Source organism: Mauremys mutica, chromosome 22 (genome assembly GCF_020497125.1).
Source record: "Mauremys mutica isolate MM-2020 ecotype Southern chromosome 22, ASM2049712v1, whole genome shotgun sequence".
NCBI lineage: Eukaryota > Metazoa > Chordata > Testudines > Geoemydidae > Mauremys > Mauremys mutica.
In genome coordinates this window covers 8479590-8507294 of record NC_059093.1, presented here as the reverse complement: position 1 = coordinate 8507294, position 27705 = coordinate 8479590, and the positions used below count along the sequence as shown (strand labels likewise).

Genomic DNA, 27705 nt, shown 5'->3' with positions numbered 1-27705 from the left:
AGGGGGACACTATTCCAGAATAAAAGTGAAAAATTATACCAGAATAAGGTAACTTTTATTCCAGGATTACATCCACCAAGAACTATACTGCTACAGTTCTGCCGGCCAATTTCCCCGTGTAGACAAGCCCTAAGAATGGTCTTGAAAAGATCCAGCCACCCAGAGACGTTCCCTGGAAGAGGCAAGTCTCTTCTCTCCTCCCCGCCGCAGCGGGTATCTCTCCCATCAGGGAAGAAAGGTAGCATCTCTGCCGATGGGCTGGGAAAGTGGCAAAAACTTAACACAAAGTACAAGGGAATCGAAATGACAAAGCTAGAGAGCTGCGGACAGGAGGTAACATTTCAGAGTCTCTCCACAGTGGGCTGCACAGAAAGCTCTTTTTGTTTCCCATCTGACTCAGAGCTTAATGTGATCAGTGCTGTGTCACGGCCCCAGTCAGGGGATGATGGAGCCTGGCAATATCGGAGCCCCCGGGGACTCATGTTAAATGTAGGAATGTTCCTTCACAACAGCAGGCCCTCTGTCTGCACAGAGCATGAGGTAATGGCCACAGCGCACTAGGATTTCCCTATCATCTCAGGGCAAAACGAGCCTTCAATGGGGAGCAGTGCCCAAAAACAGGCCACAGCCCTGTTCTCACAATATACAGGGAGATACAATCAGGCCTATTTAGAAAACCATTAGCTCAGAGAGGAGGAAACATGTTCCCCGTATTTTACAAACAAACAGTTACATTAGCATTAATCACCTTGACACCGAGAATGAGGATTTCCCCAGTGCACTTCCTTATGCCTCCAGCAGGAGACAGAGTAAGAGAGAGAGAACACACTTCTCCAATTTTGGTTGGACGTATTCCTGGAGGTTTCGTCCCAGGACGTAACCTTTAATTAAAGATTAATCTTTAATTCCTGGAGACGCCAGGACAATCCTGGATGGTTGGCAACCCTAATATTTGCAGAAAAGTGAACAGTTGGTTCCGCAGAGAGCGCAGCAGACTCAGAAGGTCTGCGTGTACCTGAGATGCACTGAGCTCCTGCGGGCTGCAGGCGAAAAGTGGGGATGAATAGGGGGACCAGTACAGTGGAGGAGGAGAATGAGGAGAAGTGAAAACACACACTGTAAACATGCTGCGTGTTCTGAAACATTAGCCCAATTTTCCCTCTTGGGGAAAGCCAGAAAAATCTCACAGCCTGTTTCTTGTACCATAATCAAATTCTGCAGTGAAACAACTGTATTCCCCCAAATCCATAAAGGCCTACACACAGTACTCATTTGGTACTTCGATACCAAGGTTATAGGCACTTCTGAGATGTACATAATCACCTTCCACCACCTGATAGACACTGACTGCCAGAGAAGAAGAGCCGGAAGAAGTGAACCTGGCTAAAACTGTTTGATATTCTATGTACGAACAGTGGCCCAGACAAGCACGTAACTCATTAGAAATCCACCTACAAGAGGTGTCACTCAAGAAGTGGGCCTTAGTTTTAACACAAGCCACTGAAGAATGGAAAGTTATGCTATACATTTCACTCCTTTTCCAATTCATGCAACAGGTAGGCTGCAAATACTTACAATGCAACCAGGCTGATTTAAAGAGAGAGAATACTATTTTCTTTATAGATAATAGGATACATCTCTCTAGCCAAGAGAGTCATTTCTGTTTGCAAGCTTTTCACGTACAGATATGTCCAGCTCAGCTGAATTTGGCAGAATTTCCAGGATCCCTGTATGAGCAATGCTGACTGCATCCCTGCCAGTTAATCAGCTACACTTGCTCTTGATCTAACTAGGAACAGACTTTAAAGACAGGTTTGAGAGCAGATGCCAGACTTGGAGGTGGGGGGGTGAGAGAGGTAAGAAAATTCACTTCAGAAACAAGGGACACCAGGTGTGTGTGGGGGAGGGGTGGGGGTACAATGGTCCAGGAAGTGAAACCTGAACTCAGCATTGGAGACACCTCAGCCATCTGTAGCATGGTCTGAAAAGGGGCAGAAGCTCTCTGGAGTGGAAAAACAGCCTTTAAGGCTGCACAAGTCGCTCAGAGAAGCTGTAGGGATGAAAGCATTCAGACAAAGAGCCCATTGATCAGGAAGATGGATGCAATGGTCTTTAAAGGCCAGGAGCTGGAGGGGACACACATTTCTTTCATCTTCCCCTTAGTCTTACACAGATAGTGTAGAGAGATAGCAAGTTGCTCAGTAAAGCTTTCACCCTAAATATAAATCCTCTTTACAGGAGTTAGATGATTATGACTATTTCAGACTGACGGCATCCAGAGGACCCAATTAGAATCAGTTCCACTGTGCTAGGTGCGCACAAACACATAGGAAGACACAGTCCCTACCGCAAAGCTTACAATCTTCATAGAAGCTTGATGGGTAATTGAGTCTAAACCCAATTCTCCTTCTCTCAGTAATTTATAATTTAATTATATACAGGGCACCCATCACTGTAGTATTTAAGCAGAGATCTCTTTCACTAAAGTCATTCAGAGGCTGCATGAAAGAAACTGTTTAGTTCTTTTAGTACCATCTCCTGCCCCTCCCAAATCACCCTTGGGGTCATTTGTGAATCGAGCCTTCTGATGTAGTGATTGCATAGATAGGTTAAAACTGCAGAGCTGTTTTAAGGCCTAGTAGTTAAGTAAGGGACCGACTGTCTGGACACCTGGATTCTGTTCTCAGCTCTGTACCCATTGTGTCACTTGAGTTCTCTCTGTACCTCAGTTTACTCATCTACTTCCTTGCCTCAGGGAAGGGGTTTGTGAGGGTTCACGGTCAGTAAAATGCACTGGGTCTCTGTATACAATGCTAAGTAAATGCAAAGTACTAGGAGCAATGATTTGCTGCTTGATCGAGACTTCCTCATTCCATTAAGAAGCTGTTAGCACATGTAGGTACCAAAGGCTACTGACTGCACAGCCGCTATCGAAGTTCATTTGTTTACTGAAATCATCAGATAACAGAGCATATAGTTTTTGGCAAAAAACCCACACAAACTTGTGATCTGAGTTTTTAGAAGAGGGAAAGCTTTTATCCCAATGTACATTCTACCCACCAGATGGCACGAGGATTAGCCATTTTGTTTTGGCACCAGAGAGAAGTATTAGTAGGGGCTTCAAGAGACTCCAGGAGGCAGGGGGATTAGTGAGATGGCAGTGGGGGTTGCCTCGGAGAGGCAATGAGGATCATGGACAGAACAGCGTAACACTCTTGGAAAGGACTGTTTAAGGCTGGATCTGACACACTAGTGAATCAATAAGCTATCAGACACACCCCACGTAGGAGCGTGGGGGAGAAGATCAATGAATATGGACTGAGGGAGGAAAGGATGGTAAGAGGGCAAGGAATTTTTTGGTGTTACAAGGCCCAGCCCTGATTTCCAGTGTCATTTCTCAGCTATAAGACACACTTTCAGCTGAACACTTTCAAACTAATGAACATCATTCTCCTTTCCTATGCACTGTGCTTTCTCTGAATTCCAGCTCTGAAGTTCATACCTGAATGGGACTTCCTCTGGTGGGAAGTCCAGGTAATACCGAATGAAGAATCGCTCAGAGTCTTCTCGCTCCCCATCAGTAATGACACTCCCATTAAGCTTGATGATAGACGGCAATCTGCATGAATACACCGAGGAACACTGTTAATGAGGATACGAAAACCTAGCTGTGATGATCAGCAAGACTCTAGAGCCAACAGCAGAATGTGATTTTATCCTCAGGCCCGCATAGTTTCGATCCCAAAGTACTATGCAGTGTTTTGGGCAGTAATTAGAATGATGTATTATTTGACTACATTTTTATTTCTGTGCATATATAATAAATATTTAGCACTTGTCTAGAGCCTGCCCATCAGAGGATCTCAAATCACCTTACAAAGATTCATTACTTACCTCAAAGATAAGTACATTCTTACTATACCCATTGTACTGATGGTTAAACTGAGGCATGGAGAACTTAAGTGGCATACCCAAGCACTATGACTCAGCAGCAGAGCCAGGAATGCAATCCAGGAGTCCTGACTCCCAGGATTAAGCATTAGATTTTCAAAAGTGACTAATGATTTTTGGGTGGCTCACTTGAGACACATGAAAGCAGCCTACCAACCACCCTTTGAAAATAAGGCCCCTTTAAGGCATCTCAAATTGGTCCCCCAAAAGCATAAGTTACTTCTCAAAATTTAAGCCATTGCCTCCCACATCCTATGGAGAAACTGCATAAGATTTACATTCCTTCAATTAAGGTTCATTCTGTGGTCTAATCAGGATATAAATTTCCTTTTAATAAAATAATACAATATATTAATATGGGTCAGTGTACTGCAGGTATTAATTAGAACTGATCAACACTTTCAACGAAACTTTTCTTTTTTTTAAATAATGTTTGCAATTTTTTTTTATTTTGCTCAAAAATGTTCCATACAATTAAAAAAAATCAGTTATTGGAAATTAAAAAAAAACAAAAAGCATTTTCTATTTCCCTTTCCCACCTTTTTCCCCAGTGAGGGGAAGATAAGGGGGTGATTGTTGAAAAACAAAAAATTCCAAAAAATGAAAACCAAACAAAATGAAAACTTTTGTTTCATCCAAAATATTCCATGGATATTTACATGGAGTTTTTCTACCAGCTCTACCAGGTACACAGTAATATGTAATATTCTACAGTATATAATTGCTTTATAGTAATACAGTATAGCATATATAATTATTGCACTTTGTTCACTCACACCAAAAGGGGTAGCTACACATTTTAATCCTTTAGAGCACACCCAACCAAGAATCTTACCCACCTTCCTCAACAGCTACGTAACCCACCCACTAGAAACGTGGGACCCCAGGAAGCATAATCCCAGCTCTCATGACCTTGACGCTACCCTTTTATCACATACTAAATGTTCTATTTAAAACACGAGAGATTGGAAATGTGGGAACATTCTCTAAGCAATATTTATTGTACAAATAGAAAAGCAATCCAACAAATGTTTCCCCAATAGAATGTCTAACTTGGAAATAGCCAGTGATGCTGATTCTATACCTGTTGAAACAAGTATTTAGAATTTCTAATGGAGAAATACAACTATATTATTCAGAGGTTTAAGATCATCTTAAATAGCCAAATTGTTTTGAGGACCTGCTTCAAGGCCCATTTTAAAGACAATAGTCTTCGGACCAGTACCCAGAGTTCCTGACAGACTAACGTCTACGACGGGAGCCTTCTGTTTAGACAGTTTCCACTTTCATGTTCCTTTCTCATTCTGCAGAAGTTCCAAGTCCTTCTGCCGCTAACATTACATAAGAATGGCCATACTGGGTCAGACCAAAGGTCCATCTAGCCCAGTATCCTGCCCTCCGATAGTGGCCAATGCCAGGTGCCCCAGAGGGAATGAGCAGAACAGGGAATCGTCAGGTGCATCCATACCACATGAATCTGCAGTGCCCCAACACACTCCATCTCATTTCCCGCCCCCCAGAAGTTGATTATCTCAGATCATGTGATTGTGCAGTATGTTTTACTGAGCAGAGCAGAGCAAACAAACACCAGACCTGGCTATTAACAGCTTCCTCCGCTCTTCGGTGGTGTAGGACTGCAGAAGAGGGATTCCTAGCAATCTCACCTCCTCAAGCTTGGGGAAAGAGTTTAGTTTGTCAATGTCTTCCCAGCAATGCAGACCTGCTTTAAGAAATGAGTTGTTTAAACACAAAGATATACAATATATCAAAGAATACCAGATATAGCCAAAGGTCACACAAGACAGGTGTAGCCAATTCGTTCATTTTATCATCCATTTATCATTGTGTTATTTAGCATACGAGTTGACCATAACACTATTTCATGGATCTCAACACAGGAGAACGACAATCTAAGTTTGTTTGACAAGTCAGTGCATTTCTGGTGAAATGCTAGAGACTGAATTCCCTTATTCATGCACATGAAGGAGCAGCATTAGCTCACCCATGCTGTCCTATCAGTCCGGAGACACAATCTCTGAGAGGGGAGTTCAATCTGCATTGCCTATTCAGTCCTTGGCATCTCTGCTGAATGACAATTAGCATAACTTATTATGGCTGTTTCGATAAAAAGGACTCTGGTTAGTACTGCTGAAGCCAGACTTGTGTCACTTCAGGGACCACCAAGCAGCCATCAAATGGTAACTTTCAGGGACTACCAAACTAGGTGTGGATTTGAACTCGTGACCTGCAGGTATCCTATTCCCATGAACCATCCAGCCTTTTAATGAAAATATTTTCACCCAATTCCAGCTTTCTGCAGATCTGTACTGGGTTGTGAGAATTGAAGCAAAGTTGTGAGGAAAGCTGGGGAATCAGGTGACAATCTATTTGATTGTGTGTTCAAGATTAACTCCGATGCTTATCTTTTCTTCCTTTTGCTGTTGCAGAAGATAGATGCTTACATAGGATACTTCTTACATGCACGGTCTAGCTGTTAAGTCTAACGTACCAAGTATTACACACTTCTATTAGAAATTGGTGGGAGGTTTTCACCACTATAATAGATAAAAGGAAATCAGCATCTCTAAAAAATTGAAGGTCTGATTTAAGCAAACCCAAGTCACGTAATCAAATAAAGGTCAGACACTTCTGTTGTTCCAGGGACTGCAGCGGTCTCAGAAGGTATGTGATAATTCAGACCAGAATTACAATTCCTTTGTGTAGTGGGGCATATTGTAGAGCGATATTTGTCCCCTTCTTCCATGTCAATTGTAATATCCTGTTCAAGTCAACTTGTGATTAAAATACATTCCCTGGGTAATGAAGTCAGCCGTGCGTGCATACCACTTGCACTGGGATATAAATAATAGCTTGTGATACTGGCTCAAAACCCTTCCCGCTTCTACCTGTGGATCACTCAGCTGGTGGTGATAGTAGACAATGACTGATAGATAACTGGGTCATATTCATCCTCTAATTAAACTATTGCCAAGAACCTGGCCTTTGCAGGTCAAAATGCTACTGTGCCTGGGAGAAAGCTAACAGAGGCAATTGCATTTGAAAAGGGAACAGCTTATTTATACTGCTGGAGGTGTCCACTCTGAGAAGAAAATCTGGTTGAACTCCCACCATCCCACATTGAGATGGTCCATCACAACTCCCGTGAAAACCAATCACCTTCCAATCACTGGAGATCTCTGCTAAACCACAGCAGCCAGCAAGACAAGAAGCAGGTTTCAGCAGGACCAAGTTCATCAATATTTAATATGCAAATGCCTCAGTAATATCAACTGACGATAGCTGTTCCTGCCCCTGCAACATGCAGAAACAAGGCTTAAAAAATGATTTAACGTAGGCAGAGGAATGAGTAATAAACCCAGAAGTGTATGGTCTAATGCTTTAATTCACTTACATTAGGGTGTGAATAAGACCACATCACTATCAACTATTCATCCTCCAGAAAACTGAAAGATATGGGATCTTGCAGCAGTGGCCATAATTGTTATTTCACCAGTGAACCGTGGTGACATACTTTCAAACAGCAATCTCAATTCAACTAACGAATTACCCAAGCTTTCCAAAATACAGTAGTGCATTTCATCTATTTGACACCTTTCCACTCCATGTCATGCCTTTATTTAGATAGTTACTTTGGGAAGTCCAGACGCTGCGGAGAAGATTTAAAATGATCAGTTTTCAAGAACTTACCATACCCTAAGTTCCTCCCAACATGTGTGATTTAATTCACGGTTATGTCCTCATTGGGCTTTCTGCTCAACTGGGGCCTCCCTCAGATCGTCAATGTGCTGCATAGTATCCAACGGGGTTGAAGGTCTGGTTCCACCCCAGCAAAACTGCCTCCCACAGGATGGTCCTCTCAATGACTCAGCATTTTTCAACTCTGATTTATTTTCCTGTAGTTAGCTGCAGTTTTTCTAAAGGGTGTATAGCACTGCTTGGTGCTTACACTGTATAGCACGTTGATACCTGTGAAAGGGGTTTTATTAATACTTTAAGCCGGGGTGGCCAACCTGTGGCTCCGGACGTTAATATGCGGCTCCTTGTACAGGCACCGACGCCGGGGCTGGAGCTACAGGTGCCAACTTTCCAATGTGCCAGGGGGTGCTCACTGCTCAACCCCTGGCTCTGCCACAGGCCCTGCCCCCACTCCACCCCTTCCTGCCCCTTCCCCTGAGCCTGTCGTGCCCTCACTCCTCCCCGCCCCTCTCCAGACCCTCCTGCACACCACGAAACAGCTGATCGGGAGGCGCAGGGAGGGAGGGAGAAGCGCTGATCAGTGAGGCTGCCGGTGGGCAGGAGGCACTGGGAGTTGCGGGGGGAGCTGATGGGAGGCTGCTGATGTATTACTGTGGCTCTTTGGCAATGTACATTGGTAAATTCTGGCTCCTTCTCTGTCTCAGGTTGGCCACCTCTACTTTAATCCCTCTATGGCTCTGAATAATAAACCAACAGTGCATTACGTGAATCTATACTAGAGTCTGTGTATTGATTCTTATAAGTTAGAGAGAGGAAAAGGGCCCATGATTGCTGGTAATTATCAGGCAGCCAAACTGGAACAAAAACTCACCAGGAAATTCATGGCAGAGTTCTTGAGAATGAGAGGATCAAACAAACACTAGGAAAACAACTGTAATTGAACAGATTTTTTTTACACAGCACTTTATTCCTAGGTTTTCCAAATTCAGCTAATGAAGCATGCACATCTGGGAGATGGGAAGTCGAATGTCATTTAGCACCTGTGATCTGTCCCACAGCTACCTATCATCGGGGCTTGGAGGTACAAAGAGTGTTCACTGCTATGCCAGTTGATTCTCCAGCCTCAGCTTCTGGATGAGAAAAGTCTCTGGGGCTTATTTGTAGGGAGGCCTCGGCCAAAGCTTCTGGCGCACTATCTTCCATACATACAGTTAAAGAATCTAACATCTAAACACAGGTGATGGGTTTTGCTCTACTTGATCCCCCGGCTGTGCTCCAGTAATGCACATACAAATGTGTGCGCCTGTAAGTGGACGCTGGGTCTAGAGGTTGATTAAACTGTAACCTACCCTCAGAATGCAAACTGGCTCCTCAGTCACTGACATTCCAAACTACTCTTACTTATTCTTCCTGAAAACATGGTGGCTGGAGCATAGAATGCCTGCCAGCCTTTGGAGTACACAGCAAAGTTGCATTTTTCATTACTGCTATCAGTGGTTTGTCCTCATCAGGATGGTAGCTCAACTACTGTAGTGAATCTTGTGCACCTGGGTTTGAATGACAGCAACAGGTTGACACTTTAGTCTGAACCACTGTTTAGGAGTGAGAAAGTGCCAGAAGTGGCATGAGAAGCCCAAAGAAACAGAAAAGGGTAGGTAGAGGTCTTGTTTATCGTCTTCTCCTCACATGTTTCTCAAGTTATCAGAGTGGCATCTGTTTGTGTGTTCTCAGATCAGAACCATTAGGAAATGGGGCTTCAATGTTATTCCTAAATCTTAAATCAGGGTCACATGTAACGAGGAGTTCATCGTGATGCCCATCCATCAGTTATTGTCAAGTTGATGCACAACACACCCATCTATTTAACTGCAAAAGTTGCATCCTCTTTACAAAAAATACTGCAGGAAGCTCTTTTGTATGCTCCACCACATTCCCACTTTTGAGATCAGTTCCTCTCTGGACGATGATGTGCATGAAATCATCTAAGGTCCATCTTCACTGACCTGACAACAGTGTTTAAAACCCATTCTCAAAAAGTTATAGCTAGAGGTGGGCCATGATCCAAACTAGGGATGTAAAAGGTTAACTGTTAAGAATCAGTCTTACCAGTTAACTGCCTTAACCATTAAGCGCCAGCAATAGCTGCTGGTGCTGCGCAGCCCAGCTGGAGCTGCCCTAGCCCCAGCCAATTAACCGTTTAAATGAATTTTTAATCGTTTAAATGAATTTTTAATCATTTAAACGGTTAACTTTTTAAATGGTATTTACTTACCTAACCCAAACCAAGGAAAGAAAAGCTACTTACAGTAACCATGGCTGCTCAAGATGCTTTGTCCAGGTGGATCCCATTCCTGACGTGTGCACTGGGAGCGGAATCCACATTTTGGAGAAGTTTAGATCCAGATCTAACTTCCACAGCTTGGACACCTCTCTTGTTATAGAGAAATAGGGTTCTAACGTGGTTTGGGTATAGAGGGAGTATGACTTGTGTTAGACGTTTCTCTAGCCCAGTTAGTGACCTACCACACTAGCCAGACAGCTTCTATTACAGTCCTGCTTGGGCTGCACTTCTGAATAACTTTCAGACTTCGTCTAAAAGCTGGGGCAGACAAGACTGAAAACGACTGTAGTCTCTGGCACTAGTATACGCTACCCAGGAGTCTAACAAGGATATTCTACTGTACAGGCTTGTGCTTTCTCCGCCTTCTCTGATCTGCTTAACACACAAGTAGCCAGCAGGAAGCAATACTGATTGCAGACTGCTCATTCCTAGCAAAGATGTAGGATGCCACTAGCAAAATAACATTCTTCTCCCCACCCTGTTAAAGCACAGGTTTCAATTTGCACCAAAATGAGAATATTCCTCCTCCCCTCTGCCAAAGCAAAGGTTTAGATCAGGTATTATCATTTACACATGGAATAAAAAGAACATGCTGCTTTCAGTACCTCACCTGATCTGTGCAAGCTGACGGATCGCAGGTTAGGGAACAGCCTTGCCAAAGACTCATTTGATTCTTCAATGGTTGTCAGGTGATTGTTGGCCAGGACAAGCGTGTCCAGAGATGGAAACATAATTCCCAGCTTTCGAATTTCAGTCCAGTCTTGAAGGTTATTGTCAGTTATGTGGAGTAATTTGAGAGACTGACAGCAAACTGAAGAACAAGACACTGTTTCATAGTCGTTAAGGCACAGGAAGAGCTCCTCCAAGCTGCACACAGAAAGAAATATGCTCTTACTTGAAAGCTTCTTGTTAAATTGTAAACGGTCTTACCTAGAGGCCCCTGTACACACAGTTTTCAAGAATTACTTAAACATGAAAGGCCCCAGCACTCTCTGAAACCTCAGTGTAGATAGGACTTCCTATACCATCTTTCAGCTAGATGGCTGTCAAAGCGCTTCAAACTATATTTTGTATATTTTCAGTCAGGCCTCCACTTGCACAAATCTGCACACTCACAAATGGTGTCTATGTACTTCACTGGTGCCAGTACCCACTAAAAGTTCTGGCAACTCTTTGGAATAGTTTCACAAGTAACCTTTAAATAGTTAACACGTGCACATAAAGAAATGTTAAGAGTTTATACTCAACAAAATCCATTGGCCAAGGCCCAAGGCCAACTAATAGGTGTTGCAGGTGAAAATACCACTAGCTAAAGGGCTTGAACAAGCATGCTGGTTTTTAGCAATGTTTGCACCTTGCACCAATTTGGGCGTGGATGGGCTCATCACTGCACAAGTGGAGGCTGAAAACCCATTCACGTATTTAGGGATGTTCCCATCACCAAAGTCATGGAGGTTGTACAAGAGATTTAAAATGAACACCAGGAACATTAAAGACTGTTACTACACTATAAACCCCAGCCCCTGGCCAAAAAAGTCATCCATCACTCATGTGACCACTTTTAAGATGAAAGGTAGCGTGCATTTGTCAGATGACAGCGATGTACCTAACTGCTTTAAATAAGGCATGACAAAAAATAATAATAATAATTGTGAATCCTTTTAACTGGGAAAAGACTCTGATAAGCAGCCTCACATCCCAAATAAGAGGCCAACAAAAAAGAAACAGACTGAAGATATTTAAAATGAAATATTGTACTGAATAAACAAATGGGAATAAAAATAATGCTCAGTGGATTTTTTTATTTTTAATATTTAGCACATTTCTGTATTAAGACTGGAACTTAAAATTTCACATCTGATTAAATCTTTCTCAGACTACATTGGCAATGGCCAAACATGTCTCTTTTAAACAGAATTTATGCTACCATTGTCTCATTTAAGCAGCAATCATTATTATTAGCTATCAGTAGGCTAAATTGGTTCCCTGGGAACAAAGTGGCTGGCTCAGTTAAGGGTGTCCTGGTTAAACAGAATACTATAATAATAGATTTCTTTACAAATTTGTATGAACAGGAATCTGGAATCCAATTGAAATTGCAAAGGCATTTCAGGGAGGCAGAATGCCACTGCCAAGGTGGAAACTGGGCAGGACCCTGAGATTGACACAAGAAAAGTGTGATGAGATCTTTAATGACAATTGACCAGGAGCTCAGATTTATGTCCCACCTAAAAGCCATTAGCACAGTGGATTGCCACTCCATTCAGTCATAGCTCAGTGGAAAAGAATGTCACATGCTGAATCATCAAGGCCATAATCCATTAATTCATGCCAGTATTTAGATTTATTTAATGTGTATATGCACCTATGCAAAGCTCTAGGCAAGTTCAGATATAAAAATGCAATAAAAACAGTCAGTTGGCCCAATGGCAAGACTTAAACCCTTCCAAGTCCCAAATCTCATTCCTCTGCTCAGCCCACTCACCCCCACCCAACAGCCTTTCCTGCTATGAGCTTTGTCTGCATGCAGCGGACACTTCTCCTTTCACACCATGCTCCCCATGCTTACTCTGGTAATTCCTGCAGTATTGTATGGACTGTTTCCCAGGAAGCTTTGCTGTTGTTTAGCACCAGTTTGCGAACACCAGCGAAAGATCCAGCACATGTTCTCTCTAAAACTGACAAATTCAGAGGGTTGGAACTCAGGTTTAGAAACTCCAAGTGAGGAACATTTGACACAATTTTACTGACCTAGTGGGGGAGAAAAAAAAAACAAGAGAAAGAAACGTATCAGGAGGTAATCAGACCTCATTCAATAATATTCCATCTTGTAGAAAGGGATCCTCCAGCAGGACCGTGAGCCAAAGAAATTATATGGATTAAAAAAAAAAATAAGGCTTTTAGATAGCTATCTGTAATTCATACTCAAACTATTCACTGATCTCAATTGATTGGCTAATTGCACATTCACCTTAACAGTTCATTTAATTACACTCTGAAGGCAGCTTGATAAGGGAAAGCAGATCCCTTGGGAGAGATCAGAAAGTCCACCTGAATACCAGCCTAAGAAATAGCAAGTCACAGAAGCCAGCATCTTAGAAGGCTGCTGGACCCTTCTCTAGGCAGAGAGAAGCAAGAGCATGTCCCTCGAGCGTATGATTATTACACAGATCAGTTGCTCGGTTTTTCCACTATTCCCACCAGGAAGAGACCACACAATTTTGCTTAAAATAAAAGGCTGATAGAATTTCGTTGTACACGCACAATGGATTCCTTATTAGATTCCTTTCATCTATGAAAGCACCAGCTTTCTTACTCACATGGTGCTGGAGTGGAAAGGTTATGAATTCAATCCAAACATACATGTAATGGTGCTTGGGGCTAGCTATTCTGTTGGCATGCATCAGGTGCATATGTGCATAACTTGGGAATTAGGGTGAATGATTAGAAAAAGAGGTAAGCCAGGATATAGGTATGAAGGGTGCAGAATATATTAAAGGGCATGTGATTGGGTGTGAAGAAGTGGGTGATGCAAATGACTTGGAGGGAACTGTAGCAGAGGGGCAGGCTGTATAAATGGGAAGACACAGGTATAGGGAGCACCATCTGGGGGAGGTGGTGAATGGATGTACATGCCTCTCAACTGATTAAGGCCAGTAGAATATGTTTCACAACTAAAATGAGCACAACCACAAATAAGCACTAAAACAGACCAGCTTGATAGAAACTAAGTTACCAACTGGTGGACTTTCTGAGGCCAACATAAAATGAGCTGCTGGTGTTCTCACTCCTGTTCCTAGTGACCACGTGCCACCACCACAAGATCATCATCACAGCTTGCACAAATGGACTCTTAAATTGGCAGCTGCCATAGAATCTGAACAAGCCCCACTGGAAACTCAATTCCTATCCTAACCCACAGAAAGGGCCCCTCCAGGTAAGTGCTGAGCAAAAAGCAGCATGGGAAAGCTTATACTGTCCCTGGCCTAGCAGATCTGTTCTGTGGTCAGAAGACTTACATCAATACTATATCCACTTCTTGTGTAGCGATTAGGAAATAATTTAAGATTATTTTTTTTAAAAAAAATAAGGTTAGGTTTCAGTTCAGCTTTTTTCATGTCCATTTCCAGTCATTAATAGTGGGATAAAAGCAGAGCATAAGCAGGTGAGGACACAAGACAGTTTAATGTACTCTAATTATTCTACTACTACTATATTGCATTTATATAGTGCATTTCGTACCAAGCGCCTCAAAGCCCTTTACAAGCATTAATTAATTAAACCTCACGAGACCCCTGCGAGGTAGATGAGCATTATTACTCCTGTTTGGAAGAGGAGAAATCTGAAGCACAGAGAGGATTTCTAACTTTCCCAAATCATACAGAATCAGTGGCAGAACTGGGAATAGGACTCAGGAGTCTCAGCTGCCAGTCCTCTGCTCAAACCCTCTTGATTGCACTCCTTCTGTTAATGATCTATACTGCTCATTAATCTCTTGGTGCAGGGAATGATCGTTCCAATGCTTTGCACTGAAGGAAAGTATATTTTTCACCCACAGGATGAGTTCAGAAATTACTAAGGAAAGTGGGTTAAATGCCTGAGGGCTCGTCTATGCTATGAAGTCAGGTTGACTTAACTACACACTCAGGGCAATGAAAAACATCATGCCCTGTGGGATGTAATTATGCTGACCTAAGCCCCAGCATAGACACCACTAGGCCAGTGGAAGAATTTTTCTTTTAACCTAGCTACTGCCTCTCAGAGAGGTGGATTTACTATATCGACAGAAGAACCCCTCCTATTGCTGTAGTATGTGTCTACACTACAGCTGTGCTGCTGTAGCGTTTCTAACATAGACATACCCTGAATGCGGCATAGTGATCAAGTTTATTTACTCTGACAGCTACAGAGCAATAAACATGATCTTCAAATGTGAACTACAACACTCTAAAATGGACACATTTACCTATTTTGAAATGACTGAGAAGATCTCAGATGTAGCAATAGAAATACAGTGATAGCAGCAGTTATTGCTGCTATTTAGCAAAGCACAGGCATAATCGCTTTACCTCATGCCAGCTGTCAAGTTTGTTGTCAGAGAGATCCAGCTCAGACACATGAGCACAGAAGGCAGCAATTTCATTCTCCTCTCCTGCGCAGGTTATTCCACAGCTGTTCAGCACCAACACACTTGGAAGGTTGAGGCGATCTGAAATGGGGAAGGAACAAGATGCCTTCCAGTCAGCCTCATATTTTCCCAGCTATAGAAGATCATCCCTTAGTCTCATCAAAGAACAAACACTAGTATGAAATCCAGCAAAAGGAAGGGATTAATCAATAATTTAGTAGTTATATAATGATTTACATTTGCCAAGCAAGTCAGATTAAAAATCATACATTTTAAAACAGGTAACCGTATTACCAACACCACTTTAGATAACTAAAATGGGGAAAAATGATAAGAATGTGAAGTAATTTAACTATTTACGCTGTTTTCATTGAGATAGGTGAGAGAAAATGCAAACACAGTAGTCAGTTCCATTTTAGTTTATAGTCAGTTTCTAATCAATTTTACTTTTAGCACAAGACTGTAAAATTTCAGTGGCAAATATGGCAAAAAAAAGTTTTGTTTAAAAACTGCCTCCACTGAATTTTTTACAAAAAAAAAAAATCAAGGTAGCACTTGTATTGTTCTTAGGTTTTATAAAAGCTTGGTTGTTGTATAACATTACAAAATTAAACCCGGGCTTAAATCTGACCTGAGAGAGTCCCTTTGCTTAATAGAACTTCACTGTGATGCAGCTACTATGCCTATTTTATCAATAGGGAAACAGACATAAAAAAAGTTCCCAGCCTCATTTTCTTAGGTGATGAGTACCAAAACATCCCATTGCAGTTAACTGTAATTGTCGGTTCCTAGCACTTCAGAAAAATTAGGCCATGAGTGACTTGTCCTAAGACACAAAGGTCAGAAGCAGAGCCAGGAATAGAAACTGACTTCCAGTTCTGTGTTGTGGCTACTACATTATGATTAGATACCATTAACTCTGGCTTGAATAGGGACTGGGAATGGCTGAGTCATTACACTACTTGAATCTTTTTCCATATGATAACTATCCTTACACCTCTTGTCAACTGTCTGTAATTGACCATCTTGATTATCACTACAAAAGTTTTTTTTTCCTGCTGATAACAGGTCATCTTAATTAATTAGCCTCTTAGAGCTGGTATGGCATCTCCTCTATATGTATATATATACTCTTCTTATATGTTCCATTCTATGCATCCGATGAAGTGGGCCGTAGCCCACGAAAGCTTATGCTCAAATAAATGTTAGTCTCTAAGGTGCCACAAGTACTCATGTTCTTTTTACATTATGCTGCCTCTCATGGTGGAATTTCCACTGCCAAGAATTCTCTCTAAGAATGTTTGGTTTATAATAAGAAGCTATTTCAACAGGGCAATTCAGCATGTGGATGAAATGTACCTTATCTTACAAGTGTCAAATGCAATATAATTTTTTTTCTTACCCACTCTGATAAAGCACTTTGAGATCTACTGATCATATGCACAAACTAAGAGATTATCTTCATAAAAATCTCTTTCCCCTACCCCCTTCTTCCTCCTGGTATCTGACAGTTACTGGACAAGAGAAGAACTGTAAGAGCAGGGGATTATTAGAAGGCGATTTGAAGTTACCTAGCTCACTGATGGTAAGTTATATTAAATTATACTGCTGTAATTATGGTATTATTTGTAATTTATTTTTAAGTGATGTCACGGGGGCCTAGAACATATGGACAGGGACCCTCTTGTTAGCTTCTGTAGGTATCTATCTACATATCTATATATAAATAAAAAAGGGCACACTGAAAATTTTGTTTAGGTGATTCTCTACTGAGGTTAACTTTGAGTGACATATGGTACATTTTGTCCTTGACTGAATTCTCTCACTTTTGTTCTCTTCTGTCAAACCCAGTTATTGTCATTTTCCCTCTTTGGGGCTGCTTATGACACAAACCAACCTGATGGGAATTTAAACTATAGTCTCAACTAGAGATGGGTAAGAGGTTAACAAATACGCAGTGGCTCTGGTTTGCTAATTCCCAAACCATAAATTGTTTGAATAAAAAGTGAACCAAATCCAAATCTCTCAGAGTGTGGGGAAAGATTAGATAAAAGGTGGCAAAGTTGACCCAGTTCTAGCTAACGACTCTGGATATAGGGGTTTTTATCTTATGGATACTGGGAGGTAGGGGTGTGTGTGTGTGCGTGTGTCTGTGTGTGTGTCTGTGTCAGAGAGAGAATGCCTATACCAGAGGACATGCATCTCTGGATCGGCCCCAAGGCAGTTAGGATATTGGGCAAGGAGAAAGGGGCATTTCTTTAGGGTGTTGGTGCAATGTGTCTTAGTGGACCTAGTGTCTGCATCCAACAGGATTCCCAAAGTAAATAGGAAAGCAACCTAACATGGCATAAAAGACTGAAGTCATTGTGATTCTGCTTGACCAAGGGCCCAAACCTGTGATGTGCTAATCCCCCTCGACTGCTATAGACTTCAAATCAGAGCTGAAGGCACTCTGCATGTTACTGGATTGGGCCCAGAAAATACGTAACAGCTGTGCTGGGTGGAATCCAGAGTAATTTTAAATAAGACACCTGTGCCAAATACACATGGCTGCAGCCACTGAAGAATTACTGAAAAGGGGACAAGCTGGGCAGGGTTTACCTCCCTGGATCTCAGCTCTGCACAGGGCTTTACTTTATTGGCAGGAGAACCTTGGGCCACAATTCTTCCCAGCTGGCAGTAGAGTGGGGTGGGGAGAGTCAAACTAATTTTTCAGCAACTATCCCCTTGCCAGTAATTAAGAGCTTTAATTAACCTCTGGGCAACTGAAATGAGCAGGAGTTCGCATTTCACAGATGAGGAAATGGAGGTGAAGTAATATTCCCAAAGCCAGAGAGGACGGGCAAGGCTGGGACTACAACTCAAGAGTTCTTGGCTCCCAGGTTCATGCCTAGATACCTGCCCCAGCACCTTTGATCCAATCCTGTAAGCCTGTTCAATTTCAAGTGGCTGCTGCGGACAATGCCAGGCTAGCTGTGTGTGTCTATACGGTGTCCTGATCCTACCTGGGGACTATGGGCCCTACTGCAGTATACATGTTAAATAGTGATACAAGCCATACAGCAACACAAGTGTGATTATCTGGTTTGGTAATTCAGTAGGATTTTTCCTCCTGGATGAGTAAAAGCTTGGTTCTCAACCAGGAGTCTGGGGGGCCGCAAGCAGGTTTCCAGGGGTCTGCCAAGCATGGCCAGCGTTAGACTCGCTAGAGCTCAGGGCAGGAAGCTAAAGCCCTGCCACGCGGGACTGCAGCCTGGGGCACCAGCCCCTGGCACTGAAGACAAAGCCTGAGCAACCTAGCTTTGCGGCGCCCTCTTTGGTGTGGGGCCCCCGGCAATTGCCCTTCTTGCTTCTCCCTAGTGCTGACCCTGGCTTTTATATACAGAAACACAGTTGTCATGGTACAGCTGGGCCGGGGAGTTTTTATAGCATGTGGTATGGGGAGGGAGGTTCAGAAAGAAAAAGGTCGAGAACCCCTGAGCTATGGGATGAAATAATCCTGCCCTCAAGCCCCTGTATGCACAGATCCAGTAGGAACCCTACCTTTCATAGGTGATCCCTGTGGCGTTGCTGGGACATGCACCCCCATTCCAGGACCTCGACGATATGGGAAGTTCTCGGGGCTGTATTTCTCACAAAGAACTTGCATGAAACTCCTTCCGCTGGGCTGGTCCATGTTCCCTTCTTGGAAGTCTACAGTTAATGCAGAAAACAACCGATAATATACACAATCCACTGCTAATCAGCTCATCTCCAGCAGGCAGCAGTGAATCGTATGCTACACTTCCTTAAGTAATGGACAATGTTTTAAAAAGCTAAGGACAGCCTGGCACAAAACAGAGTATACCACCATATAGTTTACTCTTCCAAGCACAAGTACCCTGAAATACTACCAGGCACTTCCTCAAGACAGTGACCCACAGCAAAAAAGGTCTGCTTACTGATCTTATCAGTAACTGTGAACACTTCCCAGATTCCCTGGATCAACAGGTTTGAATCCTGACAGAGTCAACTCAGCCCTTCATTGCTTCGAAGGGGATAACACTGACTTCCATGAAGTTTACTGTGCAGGGATGTTTTAAACAAGACCATAAAAATTAAAATCCTGCCTGCTCTATATGGACATTTACGATGCTATGGAACTTAATTTAAAGCTCTGTCTCAGGGTCATTGGCTAAAATTCCCAGCCCCAAAGTTATGCAGCATGCTGTCTGCCTGGCTGACATGCTCCACCCAAGAAGTGGCTGCATTTCAGTGATGCCACATGCATATAGTTCTTAAAATGCATTGGGATGTGTCAGAATGAATGGCGCTGTGTAAATATTATAATCATTAATCCGCATAAGATAGTTATTACACACCCAGAGAAACAACGCATAGCTATTATTTAATACCACAAAACACAGTAGTTAGAATTCCAACAAGATTAATACAATCATGCCCATGGCAAAACTATAAAATCCTAAATTACAACTGAGCTGCCATTGTCATCATAACAATATCTTGCACTGACATAGCTCTTTTTTCCCCCACAAGGATTGCAGAGTACTTCACAAACATTGATGAATCCTCATAATGCTCTTGTAAGGCAGGTAAATGTTATTTCCATTTTACAGATGGGGAAACTAAGGCAGAGAGGTGTGTGATTTGCTCACAGTCACAGGACTCTGGCATAGCTTAGATCAGAACCATAGGGTACAGGCTCTAACAAACTATTTATCTTAGGTATGTCTGGGGCACCCATCATTATAGACAACAGTGCCTCTTTCACAGCAAGTTTTAGCGTGAAAAAGAACATCAGCCTTTTCCAGCTGACAATTTCCAAAGGTGTTAAACTGGGACTGCTACCCAGGCATGGAGAAAGAATGGAAAGATACAGGCTTTTGATTAGGATGTTAAGACTGTGCCATGAATCAATAGCGCAAACACATGAAGAAATTGCTCGGCCAGACATAAAAAAAAAGCTTGCTAGTTCAATTTTGCAACTCCCTAACGTATTTCGAAGATGCATGTCACTTGGGTATTTATGCACCACATGAAGCAAGGTAACATGGAAATTCCAAAGCAGAGGCTCTTTATATGCCAAACCAAAGGGCTTTGTGTATTGTGGTTTGCTGACCTTTACAGAACAGTATCAAATGTCGGCTGGCAGTTACTCAGTGCCTAGATACTATGGTGACTGGCATTCTACACGTACCCCAGATAGAAGTTAGCTCATCTGTCCTAATTTCTTACCCAGGGCTCTGAACATTTCGTAATATTTATGATAAAAAGAAATTGTGTTTCAGTAAGTCAAGGGAACTGCACAGCACAAGGGCTCAATACAGCCTCTGCATCCTAAAATGTAGCCTGCAAGGCATCTTGGATGAGGCAAAATCCAGAAAGACGTGATTTTAACAGCCCAGGGCACAGGACTACAGTGACTTAGCGCTTTGAAGATGTTGAACAATACAGAAGAGCTAAGGATTATTTTCCTCTCTAAAGTCTCTGAGGACATCCTGTTTGTTTCAGGACTTTGCCTTTTTAAAAGGAACACTGCCATCCCGTCCTTTCCAAGAGTCTGCAAATGTTTCTTGTAACTGCACGCAGGGTGAGGAAAAAGCTGAGCAACTGCAAGTTTTCATTGTGGCGACACTTAACCAAAAAACAATTAGCCAGCTGTACTGATTGCCAAAGAAGGCAAATCAAACAAAGAATTTGGCACTGCCTAAAGTCAACTTGATAAACCACGTCAAGACACTGTGGTCTAGCATTTAGAGCACTGGATGGGAACTCAGGAGATCTGCATTCTACTCCTGGCTCTGCCTCTCGAAAAACTTGGGCAAATCACTTCACCTTCCCGTGCCTCAGTTTCCCTAATTATAAAAAATGGAGAAATGATACTGAGCTCCTTTTTAAAGGATTTTGAGATCTATTAATGAAAAACAATAAGGACTAGGTGTTGTTATGTTTTCAGGACCAGGGCTATAAAGTTCCCCCCAAAAGAAATCCTATCCTACAAAAGCTGCCTAAAATTATTCTCCTAAATTCTCTGAAATGCAGTCGAACAAGCATAAATGAAGTCAATATTGGGCCGTTGGTGTCTGAGTTTTCCAAGTAAGGTATAAATAATTAACTATTTTCTATTACCAACAGAAAGGTCAACTCAAGCTTGTACATTTCTCTTCATCAATCTAGCGGCTCCAAGAATCTGCCTTCCCTCTACCTAACCAGAAGACTGTGTCTATGCCCCATCCCCACTGCAATTAACTTTTCCTTAGATCCACTATAGGTGCAGATGAATGGCAGATTATGAAAGGAAAAGGAAAACATCTGCTGCATAGATTTCCCTCTGGTGTGAATGATCTGCTTGGAGACCGTGACTTTGCTTTTCCTTGGATGATTAATCTCTGGTCAGAAACTGTTAGAGTACCTCTATCACAAACGAATTAAATATCAAAACAGTGAGACGACCCAAACCTACCACCACCATTCTATAAAAGTTAAGTTATGCTTGGTAGGTAGGGATTCAGAAGCCTTGTGCTACATAGAATTGGAAGGGACCTCGAGAGATCATCTAGTCCAATCCCCTTCACTCAAGGCAGGACTAAGTATTATCTAGACCAGTGTTTCCCAAACTTGGGGTGCCACTTGCGTAGGGAAAGCCCTTGGTGGGCTGGGCCGATTTGTTTACCTGCCGCGTCCACAGGTTCGGCCAATCGCGGCTCCCACTGGCCGTGGTTCGCTGCTCCAGGCCAATGGGAGCTGCTGAAAGCGGCGGCCAGTATGTCCCTCGGCCCGCGCCGCTTCCAATACTGAAACGAGGGATGATACATGCTAACAATCAAGGCTTTGGGCTGAAATGCCTTGATCATAACATATACTTGTAGCTCAGTCACACAGAAGAGACAGATATTTGCTTCCAAACATGCATTCAGACCTTCTGTGTTGGACCTTTTAAAATTCTAAGTTTTTAAACAAAAGAAACTCACTCACCCATAAAGCTCTCTCTCCTTTACTTTGCTTTTTAGTCAACTCCACCACTGTTCATGCACTGAGCTAACATCAGTTGGTAAATTCCACATGAGAAAGTCACCTCAATACAACACTGGAAAAGAAAACGTCAGAAATATTTCACATTGAATTTGTAGCTTAGCAAACCAATTTTGTCTCCAGAGGACAGCAAGCTTAGGGTCTGCATAACTTTCCCAATTCAAAATGCATCTTTCCCAATTCCAATCCCAATTCCATTCCTGAACAGTTAACACTAGTCATAATCATTCTAAATGCATTTTCCAAAGCTGCACCACTGTTCTAGCATGCAAGTATGCATCAATATGGCAAAATATTCAGGGTTAATAATAAAGGGTTAACAGAAAATGCAAGGACAGCGTATGGTATTTTCAAAGCATGTCTCACACATACAGTGGCATGACATGATAATTTGCACTGTAGCATTTTTACAGAGCTGACTAAAAGGACATCTAGTTTTAGATCCAAAATTAAGATTTTTTTAAGTGTTAATGTGGAAATAACTACAAAACCTTCTCTGAAAAGGTACCCGTGATATTTTAAAAATGTCAATGAGAAGTGTTTTTCTGGATTTAAACCTTCCTCTAAAGCCGAGATCGGTAACCTTTCAGAAGTAGTGTGCTGAGACTTCATTTATTCACTCTAATTTAAGGTTGTGTGTGCCAGTAATACATTTTAATGTTTTTAGAAGGTCTCTTTCTATAAGTCTATAATATATAGTGAAACTACTGTTGTATTTAAAGTAAATAAGGTTTTTAAAATGTTTAAGAAGCTTCATTTAAAATTAAATTAAAATGCAGAGCCCTCCATACCAGTGGCCTAGACAGTGGCATAGGGGGAAAGCAGTAGAGGTGATATATATATGGACTTCAGTAAGGTTCTTGGTGCAGTCCCACATGAAATTCTCAGAAGTAACCTTGGGAAATATGGTCTAGATGAAATTGCTATAAGGATGGATGATAAATGGTTGAAAGACCAAGTAGCTATCATAGTTCACTGCAAAAGTGGCAAGTTATATCAAGTGGGGCCCTTCAGAGATCTGTCCTGTCTGGCACTATTCAATACTTTCATTAGCAATTTGGATGAAGGAGTGGAAAGTATGTTTATAAAGCTTGCAGATGACACCAAGGTGGGAGGATTTGCAAGCACTTTCAAAGACAAGATCAAAATTCAAATGTATCTTGATAAACTGGAGAATTGGCCTGAAATCAATAAGATGATATTCAGGAATGACAAGTACAAAGTACTGCACTTCAGGTGGAAAACTCAAATGCACAAAGATAAAATGCCACAGGAAATAACTGGCTAGGCAGCAGTACTACAGAAGAGGATCTGGTGGTTATATTGGATCACAAATTGAATGAGAGTCTACCGTGTGATGCTGTTTTGGGAAAAAAAGGCAAATGTCATTCTGAGATGTATTAACAAGAGTATCATATATAAGATACAACAGGTGCACTGGTGAGACCCCAGTTGGAGTACCATGTCCAGTCTGGTGCACTACACTTTAAGAAAGAAGTGGACAAATTGGAGAGAGTGCAGAAGAGAGCAACAGAAGTGATAAGAGGTTTAGAAAACATGATCCATGAGGAAAAGTTGAAAGAAATAGGCATGTTTAGTTTAACTGAAGGCTGAGTTTTCAAATACATAAAAGGTTATTATAAAGAGGATGGTGATCAATTTTTTTCCCCTTGTCCACCAAGGCTAGAAAAAGTAGTCACCTTAGTTTGCAGCAAGGGAGATGTAGGTTGGATATTAAGATGAACTATTCTTATAGTTCAAAAGCTTGTTGCTGAAACAGGTTACCAAGGGAGGTGGTGGAATTCACATCCTTTTGGAGGTTTTATGAACTGGTTAGACAAACACCTGTCAGGGATGATCCAGATATGCTTAAACCTGCCTCAGCAAGGGGGGTGCAGGAAATGGACTAGATGACCTTTCAAGGTCCCTTCCTGTCCCACATTTCCAATTCTAAGCTGGGAGAAGTGCAGATTATTATAGCACATATTAGGTACAGCCAAAACCGGTAAATTAATACACAGCTGAGTTTAACTGAACCTTATACTTTTTTTTTTTAAGTCACATGCATCACTTTTTCTTCTCCATGATGTAGTGAGAATAAGTCAATATCTAGGACATTCATGCACTTGACTAGTGGTGCTCAGCCTCGGGGCGGGGGGTGAAAAAAAATCCAAGATGCAGCTAAATGAAACTGGCTTATATTTGAACCCTCAAGGTGCAACCGGGCATTAAGGGCTGGTTTCACAGAAGAAAACCCTTCCCTCTGCTTCTCTCGCAAACCGCCCAGGCCCCCTGGGCCCCGGCCTTCACCAGTGTCAGGAATCACCCTAAGAGCGCAGGGATCCAGAGTCACTCCGCATCCCCCCTCCCCGCCCATCGGGGCCACAGCACCCAGGGTGCAGCCAGCGCTCCGCCCGCCTGGGGACCCGCGGGCAGCGACCCCTCTCCCGCAGGGCCGTGCGGCCAGTGCCCTCCCCCCGCCACCTCTCAGGAGCCCTGGCCAGGGCAGGGCAGCCCCCGCCCGCTACGAGGAGGCCCCGGACGGCTCGGCCACTCGGGGCGCCCTGGGGGCCCCCCACCCCTGCCCCCCGGGGGGGGGGGTTGGGACGCGCAGATCCCGGCTCTCACCCGGCCCCGCTCTTCCCCCGCGTCCTGCACTGAGGCCTGACCCGGAAACAGCTTCTCGGCAACCAAACATCACGTGAGCGCCAGCTGCGCGGGTCACGTGAGCCACGGGCCGGTGGGGAGGCGGGATAAAAGGGAGGTTACCATGGAGACGGTGAGGCTCCGGGGCCTAGCTGGCGCCGGTCTGCCTCGTCCAGCCTGCACTGCGCTCCCCTGGCCTGGAGGTCCTGTTGGGGGGCATCCTCGTCCCCCCGACCCAGACCGCCCCCACCCCCGTGCATGGGGCAGCATCACAGTGACTTCACACCTCATGACATCACAGTCCCACGGGGTGACATCACAGAACGACAGGGAGACACCAAGCGGCTGGGTGGCATCATCTCTGTACAACCCTGCACCGTGCAGCAAGACATACCCCCGGCGCAGGTAGGTGAGTCCTGCTGATTATTCATTGTTATTGATGAGGAGGAGGTGGGGTGCTAAGAAAAGAGTCCTTTATTTTTGAAATGCAATGTTGGTAACCCTAATCCTCACACTGACATCACAGCCGCACGCTGCACCATGGTGACAACAGGCAGAGGGCATCCCATCAGCGGGGCATAACGCCGGGACATCCCACACTCATGTTGCCTCGTCAGGCCGTGACACAGTAGCATGAGGCTGTGGCTTTCTATCATCACACTCCTTCTTTGGAAAATTATTTGAAAAAGCTCTGTGGACATGCTAGAGACGGGGCCGAAATAGAGTCTGGGATCTGAACCCCCTTAAGCTAGAGGAACACTTAGCTCCAGACCCAAATTGTGTGCACACACCCATCTGTAACCAATACAGACATGTCCTGCCATAAATATAATTGTACAATACACTGCTGCTGTTGCCCCAGGGAAACAGAAAAAAGTATTCAGTGGAGAAAAAGTTATTGCTAGCTCATTGATATTGTATTCCAAATTTAGAAAAAAATACAAATGAGGGACTATATAAAAGGGGAAAAAAGAGCTACAGGGGTGGATTTTTGTTCCACAAATCTGAAACCGAATCATAGAATCATAGAACTTAAGATCAGAAGGGACCATTATGATCATCTCGTCTGACCTCCCGCAAGATGCAGGCCACAAAAGCTGACCCACCCACTCCTGAAATAATTCTCTCCCTTGACTCAGCTGTTGAAGTCCCCAAATCCTGATTTAAAGACTTCAAGTAGCAGATAATCCTCCAGCAAGCGACCCCTGCCCCATGCTGCGGAGGAAGGCGAAAAACCTCCAGGGCCACTGCCAATCTACCCTGGAGGAAAATTCCTTCCCGACCCCAAATATGGCAATCAGCTGAACCCCGAGCATGCGGGCAAGACTCTCCAGCCAGACACTCAGGAAAAAGACTTTAAATATCCCAACATTGACCCTCGGTACTAATTACCAGTGGTCGCACGTTATTGACCTATTGACTAAATCACATTATCCTATCAAACCATTCCCTCCATAAACTTATCAAGCTAATCCACAGGCAGTTTGGATAAAGGTCCTATCTTAAATACTGCACTGCCTTTCCACCCCACCTTTCACCTAATACAGGCAAGTCTTATCTTACGCGGGGGTTCCATTCCACGGTTAGCGCATAGAGCGAAAACCGCGTATACTCAGAATTACATCCCCAAGCCCTTTAAATCCCGCCCGCAGCTCTGGCGGCCGGGCTGAGGCGGCATTTAAAGCGCGGTGGGGAGCCCGGAGGAGCCCTTTAAATCCCACCCGCAGCTTTGGCAGCCGGGCTGGGGCTGGCATTTAAAGGGCCCGGAGCTCCACGGTGGCTGGAGCCTCGGGCCCTTTAGTTCGCCCCAGGGGCCACCAGCCACCTCTGCAGCTGGGAGCCCCTTGAGTGATTTAAAGGCCCTGGGACTCCCAGCCACAGCTGGTGCCCCAGGACCTTAAATCTTGAGGCCATGCCTTTTCCGCTTTAGGCCACACCCCCAGACTCCAGCCCTACAGCGTAAAGCTGAAATCGCGCATGTTAAATGCGCGTAAGTTGCGACAGACCTGTACTTACAGAGACTTGCAGGAAAGCCCAGCCATCATTTACAAGTTTGTCTGTTTCTGCTGCTTAATACCTTGGTCATGGCTCCTCTCTGCATGTGACTGGCCATGATGTCACAAGAGAGTATGATAAGACACAGAGGATAAAGCAGCAGCACTGGATAAACTTGTTGGCAACAAATCTTCCTGATTTCCCACAAACATCCTCAGTGATACTAGACGATAAGAAATAGAAGCTGTCTAAAATGAGGGATTTCACCTCTGCTACAAGTCATCAGTGGAGGAAATTTGTCAGTGGAGTTACATCAAGGATGGTGAAATTAAATGGGTCAAAATCTTTCCATGAGGCATCAGCAGCTCTGCACCTCTCCAGCATCACCAGCACAATACTACTGTTACAAATAGGCACCCATCCATAGCCCACCAAGACAATTGAACACAATAGTATCATTATGGATGCTATCTAGATGGATGGAAGGCCAGTCTAGCGTGTACAGCGCTAACCTGGGCTGCGAGAAATCCACATCTCTACCACAGACTTCCTGCGTGACTTTGAGAAAGTCACTTAGTTTCTCTGTGCCTGTTTCTCTAGTCTTAAAATGGGGATAATACCACTTCCCTTCTTCACAGGATCATTGTGAGGGCAAATACATTAAAGATGTGCAGCATTCAGATATTGCAGTGATGGAGGCCAGCTAATTATATCAGATCTCTTGTGATCTCTTTGGGATAGTAGCTTTGTCATCCTACCTATCTAAAGCACGTACCATGCTGTTGGTATAATACAAGTAATAATATAACTGATTGATCTGAGGGCAAAACGCTTGGGACAGAGCAATATCAGCAGTTGCTCCTCCACAGTGAAACTCCACACCAGAGATCACAAC

General features: G+C 43.4%; 1 protein-coding gene and 1 long non-coding RNA gene across 6 annotated transcripts in view; one reads left to right on the top strand and one right to left on the bottom strand.

Annotated features, from left to right (window-relative positions):
* LOC123354888 (tubulin-specific chaperone cofactor E-like protein) overlaps positions 1-26906 on the bottom strand; it is a 97187-nt gene extending 70281 nt beyond the window's left edge. For 2 of the 4 annotated variants that reach the window (XM_044997267.1, XM_044997264.1), the window contains exons 1-8: positions 24798-24914; positions 22113-22224; positions 18681-18830; positions 15079-15218; positions 12579-12760; positions 10620-10876; positions 5545-5671; positions 3503-3619 (exon numbers count right to left, since the gene is read on the bottom strand). In XM_044997267.1, coding sequence (XP_044853202.1) covers positions 3503-3619; positions 5545-5671; positions 10620-10876; positions 12579-12760; positions 15079-15218; positions 18681-18830; positions 22113-22116 — 977 coding nt within the window. In that variant the 5' untranslated portion in view covers positions 22117-22224; positions 24798-24914. Of the gene's footprint in view, positions 1-3502; positions 3620-5544; positions 5672-10619; positions 10877-12578; positions 12761-15078; positions 15219-18680; positions 18831-22112; positions 22225-24797; positions 24915-24938; positions 25067-26831 lie in introns of those variants that run through there. The other 2 variants (XM_044997266.1, XM_044997265.1) reach the window with 2 other exon arrangements.
* LOC123354895 overlaps positions 24933-27705 on the top strand; it is a 37226-nt gene continuing 34453 nt past the window's right edge. The window contains exon 1 of one of the 2 annotated variants that reach the window (XR_006574949.1): positions 24933-25220. This is a non-coding gene — a long non-coding RNA (uncharacterized LOC123354895). Of the gene's footprint in view, positions 25225-27705 lie in introns of both variants that reach the window. The other variant, XR_006574948.1, reaches the window with a different exon arrangement.